General features: G+C 40.3%; 1 protein-coding gene across 2 annotated transcripts in view; it reads right to left on the bottom strand.

Annotated features, from left to right (window-relative positions):
- SH3GL2 (SH3 domain containing GRB2 like 2, endophilin A1) overlaps window positions 1-23978 on the bottom strand; it is a 92751-nt gene that overhangs the window by 4410 nt on the left and 64363 nt on the right. For both annotated transcript variants that reach the window (XM_087886304.1, XM_060690451.2), the window contains exons 3-7: window positions 22991-23063; window positions 15046-15189; window positions 14077-14210; window positions 10973-11131; window positions 6683-6786 (exon numbers count right to left, since the gene is read on the bottom strand). In XM_087886304.1, the coding sequence (XP_087742430.1) occupies window positions 6683-6786; window positions 10973-11131; window positions 14077-14210; window positions 15046-15189; window positions 22991-23063 (614 nt within the window). The remainder of the gene's footprint in view (window positions 1-6682; window positions 6787-10972; window positions 11132-14076; window positions 14211-15045; window positions 15190-22990; window positions 23064-23978) is intronic.

Below are 23978 nucleotides of genomic sequence, written 5' to 3'. Positions count from 1 at the left end.
CTTCAGAGAACCTTAGGCTGCACTTCGGCTACCTTACTTGTAAAATAACATAGATAGTTTAATTTTAAGATAGCAGCAGTTCCTGACTGCAATTCCTTCAGGTATATTCTTTGACGATGGGATTTTCCCATGAATTTTACTATGGTCCTTAAAAAGAAAAGCTGTCATATTCTCTTTCCTTAGAAAATGAATCTATCACTAAGATCAGTTTTTGTCCCTGACTCCAAGGATATCTAACCCTAACTCTACTTTCATTTTAATTGTCAATGGGATTTTCCCATGTATTTTACTGTGATCAAAAAGCAAGTCCAAACGAAAATCTGTCACGTTCTCTTTCCTTAGGAACCTCTAAGAATCTATTCTTAATAATCAGTTTTTGGCCCTGACTCCAAAGAGAGCTAACTCTAACCAGGGGCGGATTTCAAAACCCATCGCTACCGGTTCGCTTGTGGGCGTGGCCGCACTCACACTCATGAGGCTTCTGCACATGTGCAGAAGCATCCGGGTGGGTGGGCGGAACCTCCTGCCGCCATCACTACCAGTTCGCCCAATCCAGGGCGAACCGGTAGCAACCTACCACTGACTCTAACCCTATCCTTAATCATAACTCTAGTTTCATTTTCATTGGCAATGGTATTTTCCCATGTCTTTTGTTGTGCTCCACATAGAAGTCCGAACAAAAAGCTGTCATGTACTCTTTCCTTTAGGAATCTATCCCTAACATCAGTTTTCTGCCCTGACTCCATTAAGAGCTGACCCTAACCCTATCCTTAACCCAAACCCTAGTTTAATTTTCTAGGATTCAGTTTAAGGGTAGGGGTAGGGTTGGGTTAGCTCCCAATGGAGTCAGCCCTGAAACTTGATGTTAGGAATAGATTTTTAGAGGTTCTCTAAGTAAGGAAAGAGAATGTGATGGATTTTGTTTTGGACTTGTTTGTGGAGCACAGTAAAATACATGAAAAAATGCCATTGAAAATTGAAATGGAGTTAGAACTTGGTTAAGAATAGGCTTACAATTAGGGTTAGCTCTCAATGGAGTCAGCGCCGAAACGTGATGTTAGGGATAGATTCTTAGAGGTTCTCTAAGGAAAGAGAATGTGGCAGCTTTTCGTTCAGACTTTTTTGTGGACCACATGGGATCCACAGTAAAATACATGGGAAAATCCCATTGCCAATGAAAAATAAATTAGGGTTAGGGTTAAGGATAGGGTTAGGGATCTTTGGAGTCAGTGCCACAAAATGATGTTCGGGATAGATTCCTAGAGGTTCTCTAAGGAAAGAGAATGTGACAGCTTTTTGTTCACACTTGTTTGTGGAGCACAGAAAAATATACTGCTCAAAAAAATAAAGAGAACACAAGCAGAAGACATTTGAGATCTGAATGAATGAAATAGCCTTATTAAATACTTTGTTCTTTACATACAGTAGTTTATATGCTGCTCAAACACAAAAGGGAACACAAAACTACTGTATGAACAAAGTATTTAATAAGGCTATTTCATTAATTCAGATCTCGGATGTCTTCTGCTTGTGTTCCCTTTATTTTTTTGAGCAGTGTACATGGGAAAACGCCTTTGCCAATGAAAATGAAATTAGAGTTAGGGTTATGAATAGATTTAGGATTGGCTGTCATTGGAGTCACGACCAAAAACTCATGTTAGGAATAGATTCTTAGAAATTCTCTAAGGAAGGGGAATGTGATTATTTTTCGTTCAGACATATTTGTAGAGCACAGTAATACATGGGAAAATCCCATTGACAATGAAAATTAAAACTAGGGTTAGGGTTAAGGATCGGGTTACAGTTACGATTAGCTCTTTTGGGAGTCAGGGTCAAAAAGTGATGTTAGGGATAGATTCTTAGAGGTTTCTAAAGAAAGTGACATCCTTAACTCTAGTTTCATTTTCACTGGCAATGGGAGTTTCCCATGTATTTTATAGTGGTCCACAATAAAAGAAGTCCGAATGAAAAGTTGTCAGGTTCTCTTTTTTTAGAGAACCTTGAAGACTCTATCCCTAATATCAGTTATTGGGCCTGACTCCAAAGAGACCTAACTCAAACCATAACCCTAAGCCTAGTTTCATTTTCATAGTCAACAGGATTTTCCCATACACGTTACTCTGGCCCAGAAAGAAGTCCTAACAAAAAAAGCTGTCAGACTCACTTTATCTTTGAGAGTCTATATCCGTGATGGCGAACCTGTGGCACGCGTAGCCATATCAGTGGGCACGCCAGCTCAGCTCTGGCGTGTATGCGTGCATCGGCTAGCTGATTTTCGGGCCTTCTGGGCCCACCAGAAGTAGGAAAACAAGCTGTTTCCTGCCTCCAGAGGGCCTGGGGGAGGGGGCGTGGGGAAGGCCGTTTTTCTTTTTCACCTGGCTCTAGAGCCTCTCTATTTATCTGGGAAGGACAAAAACAGCCTTTCTCACTCCCTCGGAGGCCCTCCAAAGGCCTGAAATGGCCCTTTTCCCAATTCCCGGTGGGACAGGAAGTGACGTTTTTTGCTCTCCCCAGCCTCCAGAGACTCCTAGAGAGGCTCTGGAGGCTGGGAACAGCAAAAAAGTCACTTCCTGTCCCACCGGGAATTGGGGAAAGGGCCATTTCAGGCCTTTGGAGGGACTCCGAGGGAGTGAGAAAGGCTGTTTTTGCCCTTCCCAGATAAATAGAGAGGATCTGGAACCAGGTAAGAAAGAAAAACGGGCCTAACGGGCCATCACGTGCCAAGAGCAGGGGGGAGGGCGGTTGCATGTGCATGCACAGGGCAGGGCGCATAGAATTATCGATGTGGGCATGCGTGCGTGCGACCCTCCCTCTCCTGGCACACAATGGCAAAAAGGTTAGCCATCACTGGCCTATATGAATCTATCCGTAACATCAATTTTCAGCCCTGATTCCAAGGAGACTTAATCCTAATCCTAACTCTATTCCTATACCTAACCCTATTTTAATGTTCTTTGGCAAAGGGATTTTCCCATGTTTTTCTTTTTTTTTCTTCTGGGACAGAAAGAAGTCTGAATGAAAATTATCCTAATTGCTTTCCTTAGGGAACCTCTAAAAATCTATCCCTAACATCAATTTTTGGCCCTGACACCAAGGCGTTGCAGGCAGGAAATGTTTCAAGAGACCTGGTCTTTTTTTGTCAAAGAACATGGTACTTATATTTGAAGTTTTGTAGCTATAGGATTTACTGTCTATTGAAGGTCTGATTATTACAAACCTGTTTTCTTTAAACAGAAACCTGAGTTTCCGTTTCCCATTTTCATGAAGGCAGAGGCTACACAGTTTCCTAAGCACACTGAATTTCCTGACATTTCTTTTGATGGAATCCAATAAAGTGGACTTGTCCATTGTGGTTAATGTCAAGAGTAGCTTTTTCTGATATAGAAAGTCTATATCAGGCTGATTCGAAGCACATAGGCAAATATATACTGTTGAAGCCACCTTGTCAAAATCCATGATAATTTAACTAAACAACAAACTTGTACAATATGTCTTTAAATTGTGGTAGATGATAGTTAAAGTCTAGGTAGGCTTAGGATAGGAACGTAAGATTTTAAGTTGAAAAACGCTATGGTTCTATCTATGTAAAACCCTGCAAAATCAAGTTACAAAGTTATTTTTTTATAATTATTTCAAGATGATGTCTATAAATTCCTGTATATGCCCTAAACGACCACTTAACCTGCCTATAAATTCTTGAACCCCCTCCACCATGCCGGACAAGATTCTTCAAAATAGTCTGGAACGATTAACAAAAGTCCTGAAGAAATTTGCAGAAAATAATTCATAAAAAAAGAGAGACTTCAATACAAATCATTACGATCAGGACTAAAGGGAAATGTAACACCATGACTATATGGAATTGAAGTAGGATTTAAAATCCATCCAAAAAATAACCAAGTAAGCAAGCTCGCTAGACAGTGAAAAAAGACAGGTGAACCCTATTCGGTTCATATTGGAATGAATCATTTCCTTTTCTTTAATGCCCAAGTAGAACTTGGAAAATGGAGCTTTGAAGGCCTAATTGCATTAAATCATTTGAGTCCAACTGTAAGAAAAGGAGCAGAAGAATTTAACTGTTCTACTACCTGTATTTTCTATCTAGAATCGATATCTCAGAACTAATGATCGTCTGAGGCATCATTAGTTCTGAGATATCGATTCTAGATAGAAGAATAAATCCAAAAAGATTGGGCACAATCAGTGAGCAAGAAAAAAACCAAAAAGTGCTGGTAAACAACCTTTGTTGAGAATATTTCATCAGCCTGGGAAAAAACAGATAGAAAATACAGGCAGTCCTCAACTTATGACCACACACCCAAAACATTTGTTAAGGGAGTTTTACCCCATTTTACGACTTTTCTCGCCACATGTCTTAAGTGAATCACTGCAAGTTCTTAAATTAGTAACATGGTTGTTAACTGAATCTGGCTTCCCATTGACTTTGCTTGTCAGAAGGTCACTACAGGAGATCCCATGACCTGCAACCATCACAAATGTGAGTCAGTTGTCAAGCATCTGAATGCAAATCACGTGATCATGGGGATGCTGCAAAGGTCATAAGTGTGAACAGTGGTCATAAATCACGTTTTTCAGTGCTGTTGTAACTTCAAGTGAGTTGATGAGCTCTTAGTGATAGCTCTCTGGACGAGAAGACTTCCAATAGCCCACAAGTGTCCCATATAATTGTTCCTTGCAAGAACACAAGATAGCAGTTTCTGTTGGATTTACAGAACTAGGAGAATGGAGAATGGCCATCTTGCTCAAACCATGATTGGCCCCCTTTAAAAGGACACTGAATTTGCATATTTTATTTTCTAATTGCTTTCAGAAATTGCTTAACTGACGTTCAGCTATGAGAACCTTTAGGTTGACAAGTCTGAAAACACTGGGTGAGTTTTCTTCAATCCTTAATGAAAGATATTTTAAATATAAGTGCAAGGATTTAACTTTCTGGAATAAATAGCAAAAGGGTGATTACTGTTTTGATTTTAAAAAAGTTATAAATGGACTTAAGGATCAAGATAAATTCTAAATAAGATTTTGGAATTAATGATACAGAATCCTTCCCATGAGGAAATGCTTTTGGTTTGATTAAAAATTCTTTTAAAATATGATAGGATATATCAATCAAACCAAGAACAAGACTTGGATTATTTTCCTTTATTGGGTTCACAAAACTGTCTGCAATTAAAGTAAGTTCGAATCTTGCCAGGCTCAAGATTGACTCAGCCTTCCATCCTTTCTAAGGTAGGTAAATTGAGGACCCAGTTTGTGGGGGCAATAAGCTGACTTTGTATAAAAAAATATACAAAAGTGTGAAGGCTATTGCTTAACGCATTGTAAGCCACCCTGAGTCTCCGGAGAAGGGTGGCATATAAATCAATTTTTTTTAAAAAATGAGACTTGTTAAAAGATTCAAACAATGGTGTAAGAAATACAAAGAAAAAATGAAAATAAATCAAGTTCTAAGATGCTATTTGAAAGAACAAAATTGTTAGAAGTAAGAGGAAAGAATATAAACTGGGTGTTTTTTTATCAAAGTTAAAATATATATTTGTTAATATCTCTGGTAACTCTTCATGGACTTTTACTGACATAAGGACTGAAATCACAAGATTTTGTGTATATGTTTATAGATAGGAGAAGGATATCTGTGATTTATTGTAAGTTAGTAAAATTGCTTATGCTTGTTATAATGAAAGGGGAAGTCATTTCCTTATATAGTTCTCTTTTTTCTTTTATTATATTCTTATTTTTCTTTCTTTTCCATTTTCTCTCTCTTTTTTGCCCTAGAAAGTTTTTCCTTTTACTCTTTTCCTTTTTCTAGTTTGTATTATTTTTTTATTCTTGTAAATGGTAATCTTTAATAGCAATAGCACTTAGAGTTATATAATGCCCCACAGTGCTTTACAGCACTCTTTGGGTGAGTTACAATGTCAGCATATTGCGCCCAACAATCTGGGTCCCAATTTTACTGACCTTGGATGAAGGCTGAGTCAAATTTGAATCTCATCAGGATTGAACTCCAGGCTGTGGAGAATACTGCATTCTAATCACTGCGCCACCAGAGCTCATTTTATAGTAAATGAGTATTTTATAGTATTGTATTATCTCTGAAGGGATGCCAAACAATACAGCTTAAAAAAAATTCTACTTCTTGATGGAAAATAAGGCATTGATGGCATTCTCTCATTTTCGTAAAATAATAGTGAAAGAAGTCTCTATAGTCAATACTAATCCTAGGCAAAAATAGGCCTGCCCGCTTTCCAGTATGGGATTCCTGCATGGAATATATGGGGCAAACACATTTTTGGGGGTAGGGAAGTCTATGCACAGGGATAATGTATATGTCCATAGTTCCATGCATGGAATGTTTTGTATATCTCTCAAAGCAATCACTTCATCCATCACTCTAGAAAATGCATATTTAATAGGCAGCCCAATTGTGGGTTGGAACAATGTGGGAAGGTATTTTCACTGGAATAGCTGTGGCAAAATGTATCATGTCCCAGCCCTAAAATGGAATTAAATGTTTCTATATATTTTGCTCTATAACCCATGGAAAGTTGCTCTCCCATTGAAAAGGCAACACAGCCAACAAATTCAGTGTAATTTCATCTCAGGTTTTCAGCCTGGAGCTGAAACATGTGCCCAAATACTTCTGTTCAATTTTTGCTACCTTTCTTCCAGCTTGAGACTAACTTGTTGGAGAATCTCTGAGGCTTGCCTGTGGTATTCCAGCTGGGCTTGTACTAATGCACAAAGCTGGCTCACTTGTTCAACCTGCAAAGAACACAGAACATAAAATCACAGGGCTGGAAGGGACTTCGGAGGTCTTCTAGTCCAACCCTCTGTTTAAGGCAAGAGACCTTATACTACCCTAGTCAAATGGCTATCCAGTCTATTTCGGAAAAAAACTCCAGCCATGGAGGACCCTCAACTCAGAGAGAGAGAGAAAGAGAGAAAGAGAGAGGGAAGGAAGGAAGGAAGGAGAGGGAGGGGGAGAGAGAGAAAGAGGGAGGGAAGGAAGGAAGGAGAGGAAGGGGGAAAAAGGGAGAGAGAGAGAGAGAGAGAGAGAGAGAGAGGGAAGGAAGGAAGGAAGGAAGGAAGGAAGGAGAGGGAGGGCGAAACAGAGAGAAAGAGAGGGAAGGAAGGAAGGAAGGAAGGAAGGAAGGAAGGAAGGAGAGGGAGGGGGAGAGAGAAAAAGAGGGAAGGAAGGAAGGAGAGGGAGAGAGAGAAAGAGAGGGAAGGAAGGAAGGAGAGGGAGGGGAAGAGAGAGAAAGAGGGAGGGAAGGAAGGAAAGAAGGAGAGGGAGGGTGAAAGAGAGAGAAAGAGAGGGAAGGAAGGAAGGAAGGAGAGGGAAGGGAAGAGAGAGAAAGAGGGAGGAAAGGAAGGAAGGAGAGGGAAGGGAAGAGAGAGAAAGGGAGGGAAGGAAGGAAGGAAGAAGAGGGAGAGGGAGAGAGAGAGCGAAGGAAGGAACGAAGGAGAGGGAGGGGGAGAGAGAGAAAGAGGGAGGGAGGGAAGGAAGGAAAGGGGGTAGAGAGAGAAAAGGGAGGGAGGAAGGAAGGAGAGGGAGGTAGAGAGAGAGAAAGAGAGAGGGAGGGAAGGAAGGAAAGGGAGGGAGAGAGGGAGGGAGGGAGAGAGAGAAAGAGAAAGAGGGAGGGAGGGAGAGAAGGAGAGAAAGAGGGAGGGAGGAGGAGAGGGAGGGAGAGCAACCTTATTACAACTCTGTTCTGTAGTGAATCAGTTCTCTGAAAAACAATGAATAAGGGAAAGAACTGAATATTAGAACTGGAGAAAAACCCTTTTCACTAGGATAGCTAACGTTCAGATCACTTCTTGCTGGGCATTTTCTGGAGGGCTACCTAAAAGGTATGATATAGGGTGAACTTCGCTTTAACCAACAAGCCACTTATGTTCATAAGCAAAACACTTAATGCAGATTAATTATGCCTTATTTATAAAAGAATCTTGATATGCATGCATACACTGTGGCAAGTATGGTTATTATCTTTTTTAAAAAAGAAGCCTGACTATGCAAGACTCACACCTATTGCTGTTCACATGCAAATAAAAACAATTCATACATTTAATCAAAGTCACCAACATTAACAAAGAAAACTTTCTTAATGGGTGACCTATTCAATTTAGCTTACCAATTCAGAGGCATTATATACTTGGCATGTTGGAGTCCTCGCCCAGAATAGTTCTCCAAACCAGCTGAAGAAGTCTTTAGATCTGGGATGTCCAACCTTGGCAACTTTAAGACTTGAGGAATTCTCCAACCAGCATGAATTCAGGAAATATAAATCCATAGGTCTTAAAAGTTGGCAAAATTGGACAACTCTGCTTTAGATTACTCCTGAACAAGTCCTTGACTGAGGTTGCATCTCAGAATGTTATAATACTATTATCATTAAAGCAATACTACTTCTTCAGGATAATATATCCTTGCTAAAGGTATGGTACAGGTAATCCTCAATTTATGACCATAATTGAGCCCAAAATTTATGTTGTTAAGTGAGACATTTGTTAAGTGAGTTTTGCCTCATTTTACAACCTTTTTTTGCCACAGCTGTTAAGTGAATCACTGCAGTTGATAAGTTAGTAACCTGGTTGTTAAGTGAATCTGGCTTCCTCATTGCCTCTGCTTGTCAGAGGCAGTGAGTCGTAAGTATGACACAGTTGCCAAGCTTATGTGATCTGAATTTTGATCACATAATCATGGGGATGCTGCAAAGATCTTAACTGTGAAAAATGGCCATAAATCACTTTTTTCACTGATGTTGTAACTTTGGACAGTCACTAAATGAACTGTTGTAAATTGAGGACCACCTGTACTTGACACAATGGTGGTGAAAACCTGCTCATTTACAAGCAAAGCCTTGAGGGGGGAAAAAACATGTTTTCATTTCAGAGTACAGGCAGTCCTCAATTTAACAGCCATTCACTTAGCGAAAAAATTACTTACAACCAGTCCTCACACTTGTGAATGTAGCAGCATCCCCATGGTCATGTGATCAAAATTCTGGTGCTTGGCAACCAGCAAGTACCGTATTTTTCAGAGTATAAGACACTCCGGAGCATAAAACGCATCTTATTATTTTTTTGGGGGGAGGGGGAAATAAGAAAAAAAAATTCTGCCTCTGCCTACCAGCATCCATTGGTATTCATCTGGCTAGCATCCTTGCAGCAAACAGCCTGGTCAATTTCAGCACATTAGCCTGATTCAGCATGAGCAGCTGATTGGCGGGTGGATCGGCCTCCCAGAATACCCCCAATCATCTGTTCCCAGAGGTGAACTTTAGCAACAGGTTCGCTGCTTGCGCACACGCCTCGTTGGGGCAGATACGCAGCTTCAAAAATGCAGCTGATCGTCGCAGGGCACTCCAGTGAGTAGAGCAGGGGAAGTGCAGAACTGGTCCGACAAGGCAGCGGCTGTTCCGGGTTGCCATTTTGGTCTCTGTGCCTTGCTTTATCACCCTCCGAAAGCTCCGTTTGAGAGGCTGCCTTTGCAAAGAGAAGCTCCTTTGCAAATGGAGCTTTTGAAGGCTGCTTGAGAGGATGCTCTCCGTTTGAGAGGATGCGTTTGCAGCCTCCCAAAGCTCCATTTGCAAAGGAGCTTCTCTTTGCAAAGGCAGCCTCTCAAATGGACCTTTTGCGGGGAGGCCGAAGGGTGGGGGTCGGCGGGTGGGTGGGGCTACATTTGGTGTATAAGACGCACCCAAATTTTCACCCTCTTGTAGGGGGTGGAAAAGTGTGTCTTATACTCCGAAAAATACGGTACTTACAATAGTTACAGCCTCCCAAGGTCATGTGATCATGTGATCTATGACCTTCCCAGCCAGCTTCCAACATGCAAAGTCAAGGAGGGAAACCAGATTTGTTTAACAACTGCAGTGATTCACTTAACAACCATGGCAAAAAAAATGGGCACAACTCACTTAACAACCAGCTTGCTTAACAATGGAAATTCTGGTCTCAACTGTAGTTGTAAGTTGAGGACTACCTGTAAAAAGGATTTCTTTTTCCACACTAGTAAAGTATAGAATTATGGTCTGGCTGAATCAATGCCCAGAAAGTTTTCATTGTTCTGGGTTTCAGCGGAGACAAAATTGGAAGCGTCTCATGGGAATAGTTGTCATTCTTTTTCCAGAAAACACGTGAAACTTCACATTGGCGTGGATTTAGCCTGACCAGACTGGAATTTGTTAGCTTGATTGAATTCTATATATCCAGTTTCAATGGAGAACAAGAAATACTGTGATCCTGCTATACAATTAATTGAATTTTGTTCCAGCATGTTCAGATATTATATATAATTCAATTTATTTAAAGCTTGACTTATTTGCACACGCAAAGCTGAAAGGGGTAGAACAATATGACATTTTATCCGTCTTGAGGAATTTTTGAGGCACGTCACCATTATTTTCACCGCAGGTATTTTTAGACCTGAAACCAAGTCATTGTGGAATATTCAAGACTATTCAAATAATTCATAGGGGAGTTAAAATTTATGTTGTGATCCATGGGGTTATGCTTCAGTCCAAACAGTGTCTAAGATTATTACTAAGTCTTCCTCCAAAATGCCATTCACATGAAAACTGATAGCAAGTGGAATAATTTACTGACAGTGCCAATTTCACCTAAAAACATGTTTGCAAAATCTTGCCCTTGGAATTCCAAAACGCAAAACGGTTTTCTATTAGGGAAACCACATTTCATTTCATTATGTAATAATACAGTGTTTCTCAACCCTGGCAGCTTTAAGACGTGTGGACTTCAACTCCCAGAATTCCCCAGCCAGCAAAGCTTTGAAAGCCAGATCTACACAGTTATGAAACAGAGTCTAGGGAAACAAGACCAGAAAAATCAGTTCTTTAACCAAGTTTTGAATTTCTATTAATTAAAAAAAAAAAACCTGTCCAAAATACAAAAAATAAAAAAGGATAGGGGGAGATTTGCTCACATCCATCTCCAGCAGATTAAACATGCTGGATTCAGCAATCTCTTTGGACTCATCAAACTTGTCCAGAGCTTGGCGGACCTCATCATCTGGGACCTTGCCTTGTCTTTTCTTCTTGTAATCAAAGTCTAGGCGTCTGCCCTCCATTTTTTTAAGATGGTGCTGAAAAAGGGTGGAGAAAGAACAACAGCTTTAACAATCCTCTTTTTTTAACCCCTTTAAATCAACCATGACTTCTCTGAAGTAGTTGACTGTTGTCTTCCTCCTAGGCCTGAGAAAAAGTGACCATACCAAGTGTACCCACCTGTCTTTGTGCCTAAGGCAGGAATGTCAACCATCCCATTTGGTATATTCAACAAAAGGAAGTCCCCGCTCTTTAGATTAACTAAGAGTGTAACTTTCTTTTTCTTTCTTTCTTTCTTTCTTTCTTTCTTTCTTTCTTTCTTTCTTTCTTTCTTTCTTTTTCTCTCCCTCTCTCTCTCTCTCTCTCTCATTCATTCATTCATATTGCCACCTATTCACACATGGCAACTCAAGGAAGCTTACAGAATATAAACCTCATATAAAAATAATAAAATTAATAAAAGAATAGTCATATAATAAATTCATAAAAGCACCCCCCCACCTCCGGCAACAGCACCTCACATGAGCCATTTAATGGGCTTCATCCTGCTCTGGGTTCCCCAGGCCCGCTGGCAGAAACAGATCTTCGCACCTTCTGTAAAAGTGCTAGAGTGGGGGCCATTTTAATCTCTGGGGCGATGATGTTCCAGAGAGAGGGGGCCTCCACGGAGATTTATTGAAAAATCCATCTAGGTACGGCAGAGGCAAAGTCAGTTCTGGGGTTTTGCCCACGAAAACCCACATAGGTAACTCCCCTTTTCCCTGTTGTGGTCCGCCAGCAGCCTGCGGAGCTGGCAGCGGAATCGGACAGCGATGAGGCTGAGGAAGAATATGGGCCAGTCCTGGAGACTGGGGAAGGTCTGGATGAAGGCTCTGCATCGGAGACAGAGATGGGGTCAGGGCCATCGGGGAGTGATGCGCGGACTTTGGAGTCTCCAGAGGCTGACAGTAGAGAGGCAGAGGAACAGGAGGAGCCTGTTCCTAGTGCACGTATGAGAAGAGCTGCCAAAAACTTTTCTTGGCAACAGTTCAGGAACAGAAGACGCTGACAAGGAAGCCAAACACGAAGCAAATCTCTCAACGGTTATTTTCCGGCAAAGAGGCCAAGAGCCGTTGCTGGTGTTTTAAGCCTTATGGGAGGGGCCAATCATCTCTTGGCCCTACTCCCGAGTTGTCCTCTCTGCTTTAGCTGCTCCTGCCTTCTGGCAGCTCTTCTCATATGTGCACTAGGAACAGGCTCTTCCTGTTCCTCTGTCTCTCTACTCTCAGCCTCTGGAGGCTCCGAAGTCCGTGCATCACTCCCCGATGGCCCTGGCCCCATCTCTGCCTCCGATGCAGAGCCCTCATCTGGACCTTTCCCAACCTCCAGGACTGGCCCATGTTCTTCCTCAGCCTCATCGCTGTCTGATTCCGCTGCCAGCTCAGCAGGCTACTGGCGGACCACAACATTCCCCTCTGGCCCATCCACAGTTCATAGTTCACCAACTGAGTTCAGTTCTTTTGCTTTGGGAAAATTTGGTCAAAACGTTCTTCATCACTTGACCTTGTTAGATAATGTGTCTCCGGCAACAGATGGTTCTCTTGCATTCTATAGTGTCCCTCCACCCTTAGGAATTCACCCACCTATCCTGTCACTGTTTGGCAACGCTGCGAGCGAAAGCAGGTACAGGCAACTATGGAGTCAAGTCAGGTTTGACAAGGACTAGAATTCATACTTTTCCAGTGCCTTTAACTACTACCCCAGGTTGATGCTTTTATGAAACCAAGTTTAACTAAGCTTGATAATAATGATAATTAAGAATGGTGCTATTTATTTCTAAGCAAGAACGAACTTATCTTTTCAAAGAGAAGTTGTGAACAAGTGAAAATTGCCAAGTGTTTATAATTGAGAAAAATGTAGAAGATAATACTTTACTTTAAGGTAAGACACATACAAATTTGTTAAGTGACTTAAATTAAGCCTAGCTCATAAGACAGGATGAACTCTCTCCAGACAAAGGAAAATATATTAAGTTAAAGTGCTGTTCAAATGAATAACAAGCTACTACTTGTTATATACTACTTGTATTACTGAAATAGTGAAAAACATGAACAAAAGAGTTCATGATTTCACCAACAACTTAACAGCAATAGCACTTAGACTTATATACCGCTTCACAGTGCTTTACAGCTCTCTCTAAGCGGTTTACAGAGTCAGCACATTGCCCCCAACAATCTGGGTCCTCGGTTTATCGACTTCGGAAGGATGGAAGGCTGAGTCAATCTTGAGCCAATGAGATTTGAATTGCCAAATTGTAGTCGGCCTGCTTTCAGCAGAAGTAGTCTGCAGTACTGCACTCTAACCACTATACCACCGTTATTAATAGTACTAATATATATATTATTAATATATGTTGACTGACATATTCACTCAGAGGTATCCCATGCTAATATTTTTATTTTAAGATTTTTTTTTTAATGGAAAGTACAAGCCTCTACTTTTTAAAGTTTTCTTTTAAATAAAGTTTTTTTAAAAAAATAAACACTATAATAAAGATATAATAATGACAGTTTCCATTTCCCAAGTTCCCAAGTTTCAGCTTTATTGCTAGGCATGCATTGTGATTTCATTTTTTTAATGGAGTAGACATGATCAATTAAGAAATCATTATAGGCAGGGAGTTGATTTTTCTACTTCTCCTTAACATCTACATGAAGCTGCTGGGTGAGCTCATCTGTCACTATGGCATGAGATGTCATCACTATGCTGATGATATCCAATTATACTTTTCTGTTGCTGGCAAATTAAGAAATGCTGTTGATGCTTTTTCCCAGTGCCTGGAGGCTATGAGGGCCTGGATGGAGAACAACAGGTTTCAACTAAACCCTGGCAAGACTGAGGCTCTGGGTTTTGGGGCCTGCCAATTCAGAAAGCATACATCTCTGCTATCACAATGTTGTAAAGTCCAGCTAATTCCATAACAAAACCCTATTTGTGACAATACCTGTATTTCCCTCAGATCTTTGTCATGGAGATTTTGCAATGGATCAATGAAATTCTGCTTCACATTAATATCCAAAGCATCCTTCACCTCAGATAACTCCCTCATTGCTTCTCCAACATCACCTAAAGCTGGGCCTAAAAAGAAAAAACAACAACCCAGAAATGCTTTTATTTTAATTTAAATTGATCCAAGAATATTTTTATTCCCTTTTGCTTCTTAAATACCTACAACCCACATCTCCCCCACACCCAAAAAAAGAAATCTGCCTGGAAAATTCATCCCGGTCCTCAGTGATATCATCAGACTACTGGATATAGCTTAATAAATAGAATAATGAACCCCCCCCCCAATAAAATATTACTTGCCTCATATTTAGAGCTTACATTTGCTCCAAACTATTATCCAAGACCTCAGTAGTGAATTAGAGATGTGCTAAAATTTGGCTGATCAGTGAACTGAATGTTCTGGGATTGGCCTGTTTCACCTAGAATGCCATGTTTGAAACACCTTGAGCATCTTCTAGTTCAGAAAATTTACTTCTAAAACTGATGAACTGTCCCTAAGACAGGAGGAGATTTAGCATGGTCTGAAAGCACATTAGAATATTCCCGAGTTTTCCAGAACATTCCATTCTCAGTTGATAAATTCTGCACATGCCTCTTGTGAAGACTTAATTTAAAAAAAATATAACTAAATTCCCCAAAAGCTACTGGACACGGCCAACCTTGGAATCTAAATGACAAGCAAATAGAATCATTCCCCTTTGAATTGGGTACTCCCAATTCAATTTATTTTTAGAAGCGTGCTTTAATCCCGACGTGCTGGATGGCAAACAAGAGAAACTTCTGGCATACCAAAGCAGGGAAATGAATATTCCAGTTAGCCTTCTTGTACCTGAGACCTGACTGATATAATCCAGTCCAAGTTTTATTACTTTTATAAGATGAAACACAATAAAGATAACATTACCAAAATTGCACTCTTCTCCGAGTTCTTTCCCAAATTTTAGCATGGCATCTGCAAGCAGGGCTTCAGCCTGAGGATAACCGGGTCCTTTTTCTTGGCCTCTAATTTTAGACATGGTGTTGAGCATGCTGAGTTTGGCTCTGGAGGCTACAAGCAGAGAGGAAACTAATCAGCAGAGACAATAAACCGGGCAGATTGGAAACTGAATTGTGCCTATAAATGACATAAAAAACCTCACATAAAAGAAAAATGTCACAAAACATTCTTAAGCCATGGGGAAATTTAGTTTCCTTCTAGATAGGCATGACACCAGTCTTCAGACCCAGAAATGGATAAGCTCTTTTATTAATGGTGGTAATTTAAGAGCATTCACTGAAAGAAAAATTGACGGAAACAACCATGGTGTTACCACTATCTCTCCTCTGCCCAGGAGTGGGATTCTACCAGTTCGGACCGGTTCAGGTGAACTGGTAGCTCCGACGATCAGCTGAGAGCAAATCGGTTTGCTCCGATGATCAGGTGGGCCCTCCCGCCCGCCCCTGCGCTTTACTGACCTATATCTTCTCAGCTGATTCTTGTGGCAGAGCGGATTGCCGCACCTCAGCTGTTTTACTCCCCAGCAGTAATGTGGAAGGTACGTTTTTGTAAATCTGGGCACGTGCGTGCAGTGTGCGTCAGGCATGTGCGTGTGCGGAACGCATGATCACGGAACCGGTTGTTAAACCAGCAGGATCCCACCACTGTCTGCCCCCCATGTCCAGAATAGCTATGGAAGCTCCAAAATCATTCCTGGTTGTTTTACAAGATTTTATTTTTCCCATCAGGGATATTGTTGAATTTCAAAACTCATCTCATGGGTATATCTATCAGGGAAACAGAATGAGTGCATCATAGAATAAAAATACGGTGATAAACTTGGAGAGACTAATGCTAAACCGTGCAGAAGCTTCCAGATTTTAACTCCAACCTCATGAAAATACGAAAATACAGAGAGAGAATAGTATGGTTTGCCTTCTAACCACCTTTCTGGTATCCTTTACATATGTTTAAACTATACTTTTCATCATTCCTTTGCCATTAAAATGGGATTTGAAGGTTGAAGATGAACAATGTCAGTGAACGGAGTTCTGATTATAAAGAAAGAGTTTATTTCTACCTCCCCCTTTGCAGCAACCTGCAGTTCTCACAATTTCTTGTTGAAGAGTGGAATAGGACAATGAGTGGAATAAGGATTTCCAGGAGAAAAGTGGGAATTCCGGACTGCTGGCTTACTTTTGTATAAGTGCCTTCTCACATAGGAACAGTCTAGATTTGAGAGAATGTTGATTGAAATAATCAAATCAAATGAGATCCAACATCCAACATGGAACTAAGAAGAAATTTCCTGACAGTGAGAACAATTAATCAATAGAACAGTTTGCCCTGGACTTGTGGGTGCTGCATCGCTGAAGGTTTTCATTGAAGAGGGGAATGTAATTAAGAAAAAATTAAAATGCACAGAATTGGATAGATCAACGCTCACTATTAAGGATAAAGAAGAAACTGAATATTTTTTGATATGGGATGTATTTTACCAATGGCTAGACAATAGAAACAGAAGTTAGAAAGGAGGAGATATAAAAAGAGGAAATGTTAAAGTGGAGAGTTGTTAAAGAACACAATGTTAAGTATTATTGTTATATGATTATATAATTATATTATTAATATTATTGGAATGGATACTACAACAAATATGTGGATTACAATTGTTCAAAAATAACTGTACCCAGATCACACGCTATTTGATGGAAATTGAATGTTATATAAATAAAATAAATAAAACATGAAAAAAAACCCATTTATCCAGGATGGAACAAACTCTCCTGTCATGGGGGCAGGAGGTGGGACTAGATGACCTCCAAGGTCCCTTCCAGCCTTATGTTTCTACGATTTTTTCTTATGGTCTTAGACCAACCTTTACAGTAAAAAAGACAGAGAGTTTGATACAGCAATTTGTTATTGGGAAAAGGAAAAAACAATAGTATAATAAAATGACACATTTAATTAAAAGTTTTGCACCCTTGTATAATTTGATGAAGAAATTTGGCCACCTGCTGGGTGAGTGTGGGGTTAGCATCTCTTAAAAATGATATATATAAAATTTATCAGTGTGAACTTCATATGTGGAAATCGTTGGGGCGAGCATCTTGGGACATCACAAGAAAGACACCATATGTGGACATGATTGTAAGTAGTCAAAATATCGATACACTTAGAGAAACCTAGGTGAAAAAGATTTCTTTTTCTTCAGATGGAAGAAACTAAGGAAAGAACAGTCTGTCCATGTCACCTTGCTTGTTGAACCAAGAAACACGCATCTTTGTTAGCTGTCATTGAAGAAACAAATGCAATGTGACTGAATCATATTTATTTATTATTTATTTATTATTCGAATTTCTATACCGCCCTTCTCCTTTCGGACTCAGGGCGGTGAACAGCCAAAATAAAAACATTTATACATAAATACGATTAAAAATAGATTTAAAATAATTAAATTTGGCCCATAGTTTAAAATTTATCAATTTAAAATCCATATCAAAATTTAAAACCAACCATAAAATCATAAAATCAAGAGAGACCGGCTAACTGAAAGAGATGAGTTTTTAGGGCCCGACGAAAGGTCCGGAGGTCGGAGATCACTCGTATCTCTGGGGGTAGATTGTTCCAAAGGGTAGGTGCCACCACAGAGAAGGCTCTCCTCCTGGGGGTCGCCAGCCGGCATTGTCTAGCCGACGGCACCCTGAGGAGGCCCTCTCTGTGGGAGCGAACTGGCCGGTGGGAGGCAATTGGTGGCAGAAGGCGGTCCCGTAAGTACCCCGGCCCTAAGCCATGGAGCGCTTTAAAGGTGGTCACCAACACCTTGAAGCGCACCCGGAAGTCCACCGGAAGCCAATGCAGCTCGCGCAGGAGAGGAGTCACATGGGAGCGCCCAGTCGCTCCCATAATCCCCCGCGCGACCGCATTCTGCACCAGTTGGAGCCTCCGGGTGTACCCCAAGGGGAGCCCCATGCAGAGAGCGTTACAATAGTCCAGACGAGAAGTGACGAGTGCTTGAGTGACTGTGCGTAGGGAGTCCCGATCCAGAAAGGGGCGCAACTGGCGTATCAGGCGAACCTGATAAAAAGCCCCCCTGGCCACGGCCGTCAGATGCCCTTCTAAGGACAGCCGTGCATCCAGGAGGACGCCCAAGTTGCGGGCCCTTTCCGTGGGGGCCAATGATTCACCCCCAATAACCAGCGATGGCGTCAGCTGGCTATACCGGGACGCGGGCAGCCACAGCCACTCGGCTGTGACTGAGCCGCGGTGGCACAGTGGTTAGAGTGCAGTACTGCAGGCTGCTTCTCCTGACTGCCGGCTGCCTGTAATTTGGCAGATCGAATCTCACCAGCCTCAAGGTTGACTCAGCCTTCCATCCTTCCGAGATAGGTAAAATGAGGATCCAGATTGTTGGGAGCAATATGCTGACTCTGTAAACTGCTTAGAGAGGACTGTAAAAGCACTGTGAAGCGGGATACGAGTCTAAGTGCTATTGCTATTGCTATCATTTATTATGGTTTGCTTTTCAGCAATTTATGTTTCAGAATAAAGGCCTTTAGATATAAATGAGAATGATTCAGATGTTCTCCTCTGTAATGCATTTGGTGCAACTTCTAACTAGAAAAGCACCATAATAAGACCCCAAAGTTTTAGTATTTCACAAGGTATTAAAGTCTCCTAATCCAACTTTTTCTTCACTAATTTTGCCTGCATGTGTTTTTCATTCAGAATTTGTCTTCTATTTTGTCCAGGCTGATCTTAAAACATTGCTTAGAACATTCATATTATTGAGGCCATCTCCCTCTTGCAGGTAATGGCAACAAAAACATACTCTGGCAATCGGTTGGGTTTTTTTGGTCATCTTGCTATGGTATTGTCTTCCCTACATCTGTAGACCATGAATAAGACAAGCTTAAGTTGTCCTAAGTTCTAGTGGTTAAAGTAGTATTTTTTCCTTTTCCCACCATATCCTAGGGTAGGGGTGTCAAACTTGCGGCATCATGGCAGCGTCATGTGATGTATCGGGATTTTTTTCCCCCTTTGCTAAACCGGCCATGGCCAGCATGTGATGCACCCGCCCATAGGCCGCGAGTTTGACAGTCCTATCCTAGGGGAACCTCAAGGTGCATAAAATTTATTTAACAGACAGAAATTGATGGTAGTGACTGGGAACAAAGGCAACAGAAATGGAATTGGAATTGCCATGAAGAGAGCAAATTTTCTGCTGGCTTTGTTTTCTGTCAGCAGTGGGAAAGGCTTTGGGTCAAAACAAAGGTAAAGCACAAGAGTAGGACAACTTCAGAGGTGGTATTGAACCGGTTCGTACCAGTTTGGGCGAACCGGTAGGAGAGATCACGGGTGGGCCAGCTTACCTGCCCTGGCTCTATACTGTCCTATTTCCTATTACCTGTCCCACGTTTTTGAGGCTGGGAGCATGTGCAGAAGACGCATGTGTGAGCAAAGCGCATGCGTGGAAAGTGCGTGCGCACAGCGAACCCGTAGCAGCAAAATGTGAAGTCCACTGCTGGACAACTTCCTGTGTGTCCAACATGGTTACCATTGCTTAAACTTGAAAACTATCCTGAATACTGCAATTCTGACTATTGTGAAAAAGACACAGCTAAACTGTACACTTAAGTTCTGAAATCTCATTCTTAAAAGGTTTTTTTAAAAAATATAGTTACAGTTATTATCCTTCAAGAAAGACAGATCGTTCCTTTCCTTTGTCAAGTAATTTGTAATAAGATGGAAACAGAAGAAAATGGCAAATAAGAATTTAGAAAACTCGACTTCCGGTTTGCTCTTCGTAGCCACCAGACGGTCCCTCGGGACCGCCAGCCCCTTCGCCTGTAAAGAGCCGCCTGTACAGCGCAAAGGCGGCTCGAAAAACCCCATTTCCAGGAGGAAATGTGGGATAGAGCAGGTGAGTGTAGGTAGAGCTCTCCGTAGCCCCCAGGGTTTTTTTTTTTACTCTTGGGGGCAGGCGGAGGAAGCTCCCTATAGCACTCGCCGCCCGCTCCGGGCGTTGGGAGACTTCTGCCTTTTTGCAGAACAAGGCTACGAAGACAAGCTTTTTAAGATATTTAACAGATTAACTAAAGATGATGAGATTTGGATCTGGACCTGTGACCCTAAATTGCAAGTATTAATACTTATTTCGCAAAGGATATTCAACAAAGTAAAAAAGACCTTTTAAAATGGCGATTGCCGAAACTGGAACAGGGAAGCTGAAAAGAGAAAGTCCTTCCGTTTCTTATTAAGTCACAAAATAGCAGAATAAATGCTCCTGGCTACATTTGAAAGGATATGAGCTGGACCTGTAACCCTGAATCGCAAGTATCTCACTTATTTTATAACAATTATTGAAGAAGGAAAAGGAAAAAAGAATCTTTAAAAAGGGCGATTGCCGAGGCTTGAGAAGGGGCTGAAAGGGAGAGTCCTTCCGTTTCCTATTTAGATACAAAGTAGCTGAATAAATACTTTTGGCTACACTTGAAAATAAAGCTCTACTTTTGTGTTTTTTCTCTTCCTGGAGATCTGATATTGATCTTGGTTGGAAAGAACTTTTTCTTCTCTGCTGCCTCTCTTTTCTTTTTTTTTTAAAAAATAGTTTGTCTGTGTTGAAATATGGCATTAAAGCCGGACAAACAAGCAATGGGGGGGGGGATTCCCCCATTAACAAATTACGTGACCAAGTTTTAAAGCTCCAGTCTCAGAAAACTGATTTTAATATAACTGAATTTCTTTTGGAGGAGATTGTAAGAAGGGATGAGATTGTGAATCAGAACTTTGAAAAATTTAAGCAGGAAATTAAAGAATTAGTGCAATTAAAGTTTGATATTCTGGATCGAAAGATTATAAAAATGGCTAATGGCTTTGCAGAATTTATGATTAAGTTGGGTGAAAATACTAACTTATTAGAGTCTAAAGTGGAAGAAATTGAGGACAATTTGGACAATAAAATACAAAAAATTGAAAATGATTTGACAAACATTCAAGACAATAGCTCAGAAGAAAAACCTAAAATGGAGGTTGAACAAAAGTCTTGTAATGCAGAAAATTTACAACAACGGATTGAAAGAGAGGTTCTAATGGTGCATTACAATTTTACAGAATATGCGATCAGACTGAGAGGTTTGCAGGAAAATAACAGAGATGATTTAAGGAAAATATCTTCTGAAATTCTGGTTGGGATTTTAAAGGTTCAACCTGAGGAAGTGTTTTGTAGGATTGACAGAGTTTACAGAATAAACTCCTGGATTGCAGCTGACATACAATTGGCAAAAAAGAAATATGAGATACAAAAACAAAACCAACAAGATCAACTTATAAAGCAGAATGAAAACCGATCATTGATATACAACTTGTAGAAAGGAAAACAGGATGGAAATTAAACCCACAAAAAGAAAAGAAAAAAAGAAATAGGTCTCACAAAAACAGAAATTTCTAAATTAAGCAATGGTGAAGCCAGTGATTTTAAAAAAATGAATGAATATGTGAAAAGATAGTGGAGGCGAAGTATTGGTTAATATCATCCTGAGGATAGTGACAGACCTCTGCAATGCCGTAATTTTGGGATGTGAAAAGAGCCTTAAACTGTTGGATTTGAATTATCTATTTTGGATTTCTTTCTTGTATTGATAAATATATTATAACTATTCTGAGCTACAAGGCAAGAGAGCTACGTTGGGGCATGCAGAAGATCTGGTTGTTACCCATTAGAATGATGGGAATTAATAATCCTGATGAAAGCCACAATTACAACTATATGGAATATAATCATAATGTCACTCGGGTGGTTGTTTTTACTTTTATATATATATGAGGATATTCATTACTGATGGGGGCAGATGATGACTGAAGACTTTGAACAAACTGTTGCACCAGGATGCTACGTTACCCAATTATGGATGAGGGACTCAACAATCCAGTGGAAAGACATCAAAGAAGATATTATATGGATTATAAATTTAAAGTTATTGTCTTTTTTTTTTTAAAATAATGGAATATATACATATATATATATATATATTAGCAGAGTGGGCAGTGGATTAAAGATATTAAGAATTGTTGTGCATGGTAATTTTGTAGGAAAGTGGGTGGAAATATGTTAGTTTACTGATTGATTAGTTTAAGAAAAGGGATGTTTAAGTGATATATTTAGGGCAGTGGAGGAAATGGATAGAGTTGAATAAATGGTAAATTAGGATTTATGGGGAAGGCTGCTTTGAAATGTTATATTAATATACACAAAGAATAAATGTTAAAGTAGGATTTATTATATAGTCTTAAAGTGGAAGGTTGCTTTGAAATGTTGTAATAATATATAGATATAAGTTTTGGGGAGGACAAAAAGGGCAGATTATTGCTAAATTGGGAGTTATAATAATATTATGCTAAATTAGAAGTTATCATACAATGTTATAGCAGACTGCTTTTTTTTGAAATGTATGGTAAAAGGGGAAAGTAACAATATCAATAATATTTTTAGTAAGTAAGGGTCAGTATATAGAGGAGGGAGTAAGGAGATGGTAAAATATTATGTAATCTGTTATGAATTAGGTTTTTGGTGTGAAGAAGTCACAGGGGGGGGATGGGTGGCGAGGGGGGGTTAGGGAGGAGGGGGGAAGGAAAAAAGGGGGAAAAATTTGTATTTGAAAACTTTTTCAATAAAAAAAAAAAGAATTTAGAAAACTCATGCAGGAGAGAGCCTGTGCTGCATTCTGCCACCCCACCCTGTGTGTGTGTGTGTGTGTGTGTGTGTGTGTGTGTGTGTAAAATGAGTCAAGTTCTTTGTAACATATTCTTTGTAACCTATCTGAAATGCTCTATAAATTCAAATATTCTCTGATTCAAATTGAAGTAGACATACCTGGATTGGGTTGAAGATATTCAATTGTCTTCGCCATTATTTCCATCACAGCCCTACTGGTGACATCCACTTTCTGCAATTACAAAATGAAAGGGAAGGAAAGATTCCCCAAATAAGAATGGAAAAAATAAATTCAACACCCTTGTTATTTCTTCTTCCACATCTCAATATTACAGAGCAGAGCCCCTTGGTGTCCTATTGTGCCATCGTTTCAGAGATACTTCTTTACCCAAACACAGAAACAGGTGGACAAAAAAAGAAATGAGAGTGGAAGCAACTTCCTGCCAACTTCTGCCCTTGAGTTCCTTTGTGTGAAGCTGGTGGGGAGTATCCTTCCTTCCTTCCTTCCTTCCTTCCTTCCTTCCTTCCTTCCTTCCTTCCTTCCTTTTTGGCTCTCTTCTTTCCCTATTGCATGATCATTGCCCTGGTTCTAAGGCCTTCATCCCACTTCCCCCATTCTCTTTTTTTCTGCTTTTTCCATGAAAGGAAGGGCCATGGTCTGTAGGTATACAGCTGAGAAAGATTGATTGGATGCAGATGGAAGACTAACTGATTTTATAAAGGGGCACTTTATGGGTAATAGTTTTTGATAGTTTCAGTTGATTATTATTATTATTTTTTAATTCTTGGCCTGCTTTTGGGCAGGAGGCACAATTTGCTTACTTATTTATATTACTGATTCAAATTTTAAGCAACTCAGAATGTCAAAAATAAATTAACCACAATAGTCAAAATAAAATCTGCATACATACATACAGACAGACACACAAACACACACAAGCAAACACACATAGAGATAGAAGTCCTATACAATGCCCACCTTCCCCATTTTATCACCCTGGCATTGCCAACTTCAACTGAAGCTGAAACTTTTGAAATTGAAAAGTAGAGTCTGAGCCTCTTTGGTTAAGTAGTTAAGACCCAGGCTAGAAACCAGGAGATTGGGAGTTCAAGTCCGACCTTAAGCATGAAAGTCATCTAAATGTCT

This window comes from Pantherophis guttatus, chromosome 2 (assembly GCF_059756535.1).
Source record: "Pantherophis guttatus breed Tessera chromosome 2, ASM5975653v1, whole genome shotgun sequence".
Taxonomy (NCBI): domain Eukaryota; kingdom Metazoa; phylum Chordata; class Lepidosauria; order Squamata; family Colubridae; genus Pantherophis; species Pantherophis guttatus.
The sequence above is the reverse complement of the archived record's forward strand: the minus strand, read 5'-3'. Positions and strand labels throughout refer to the sequence as shown.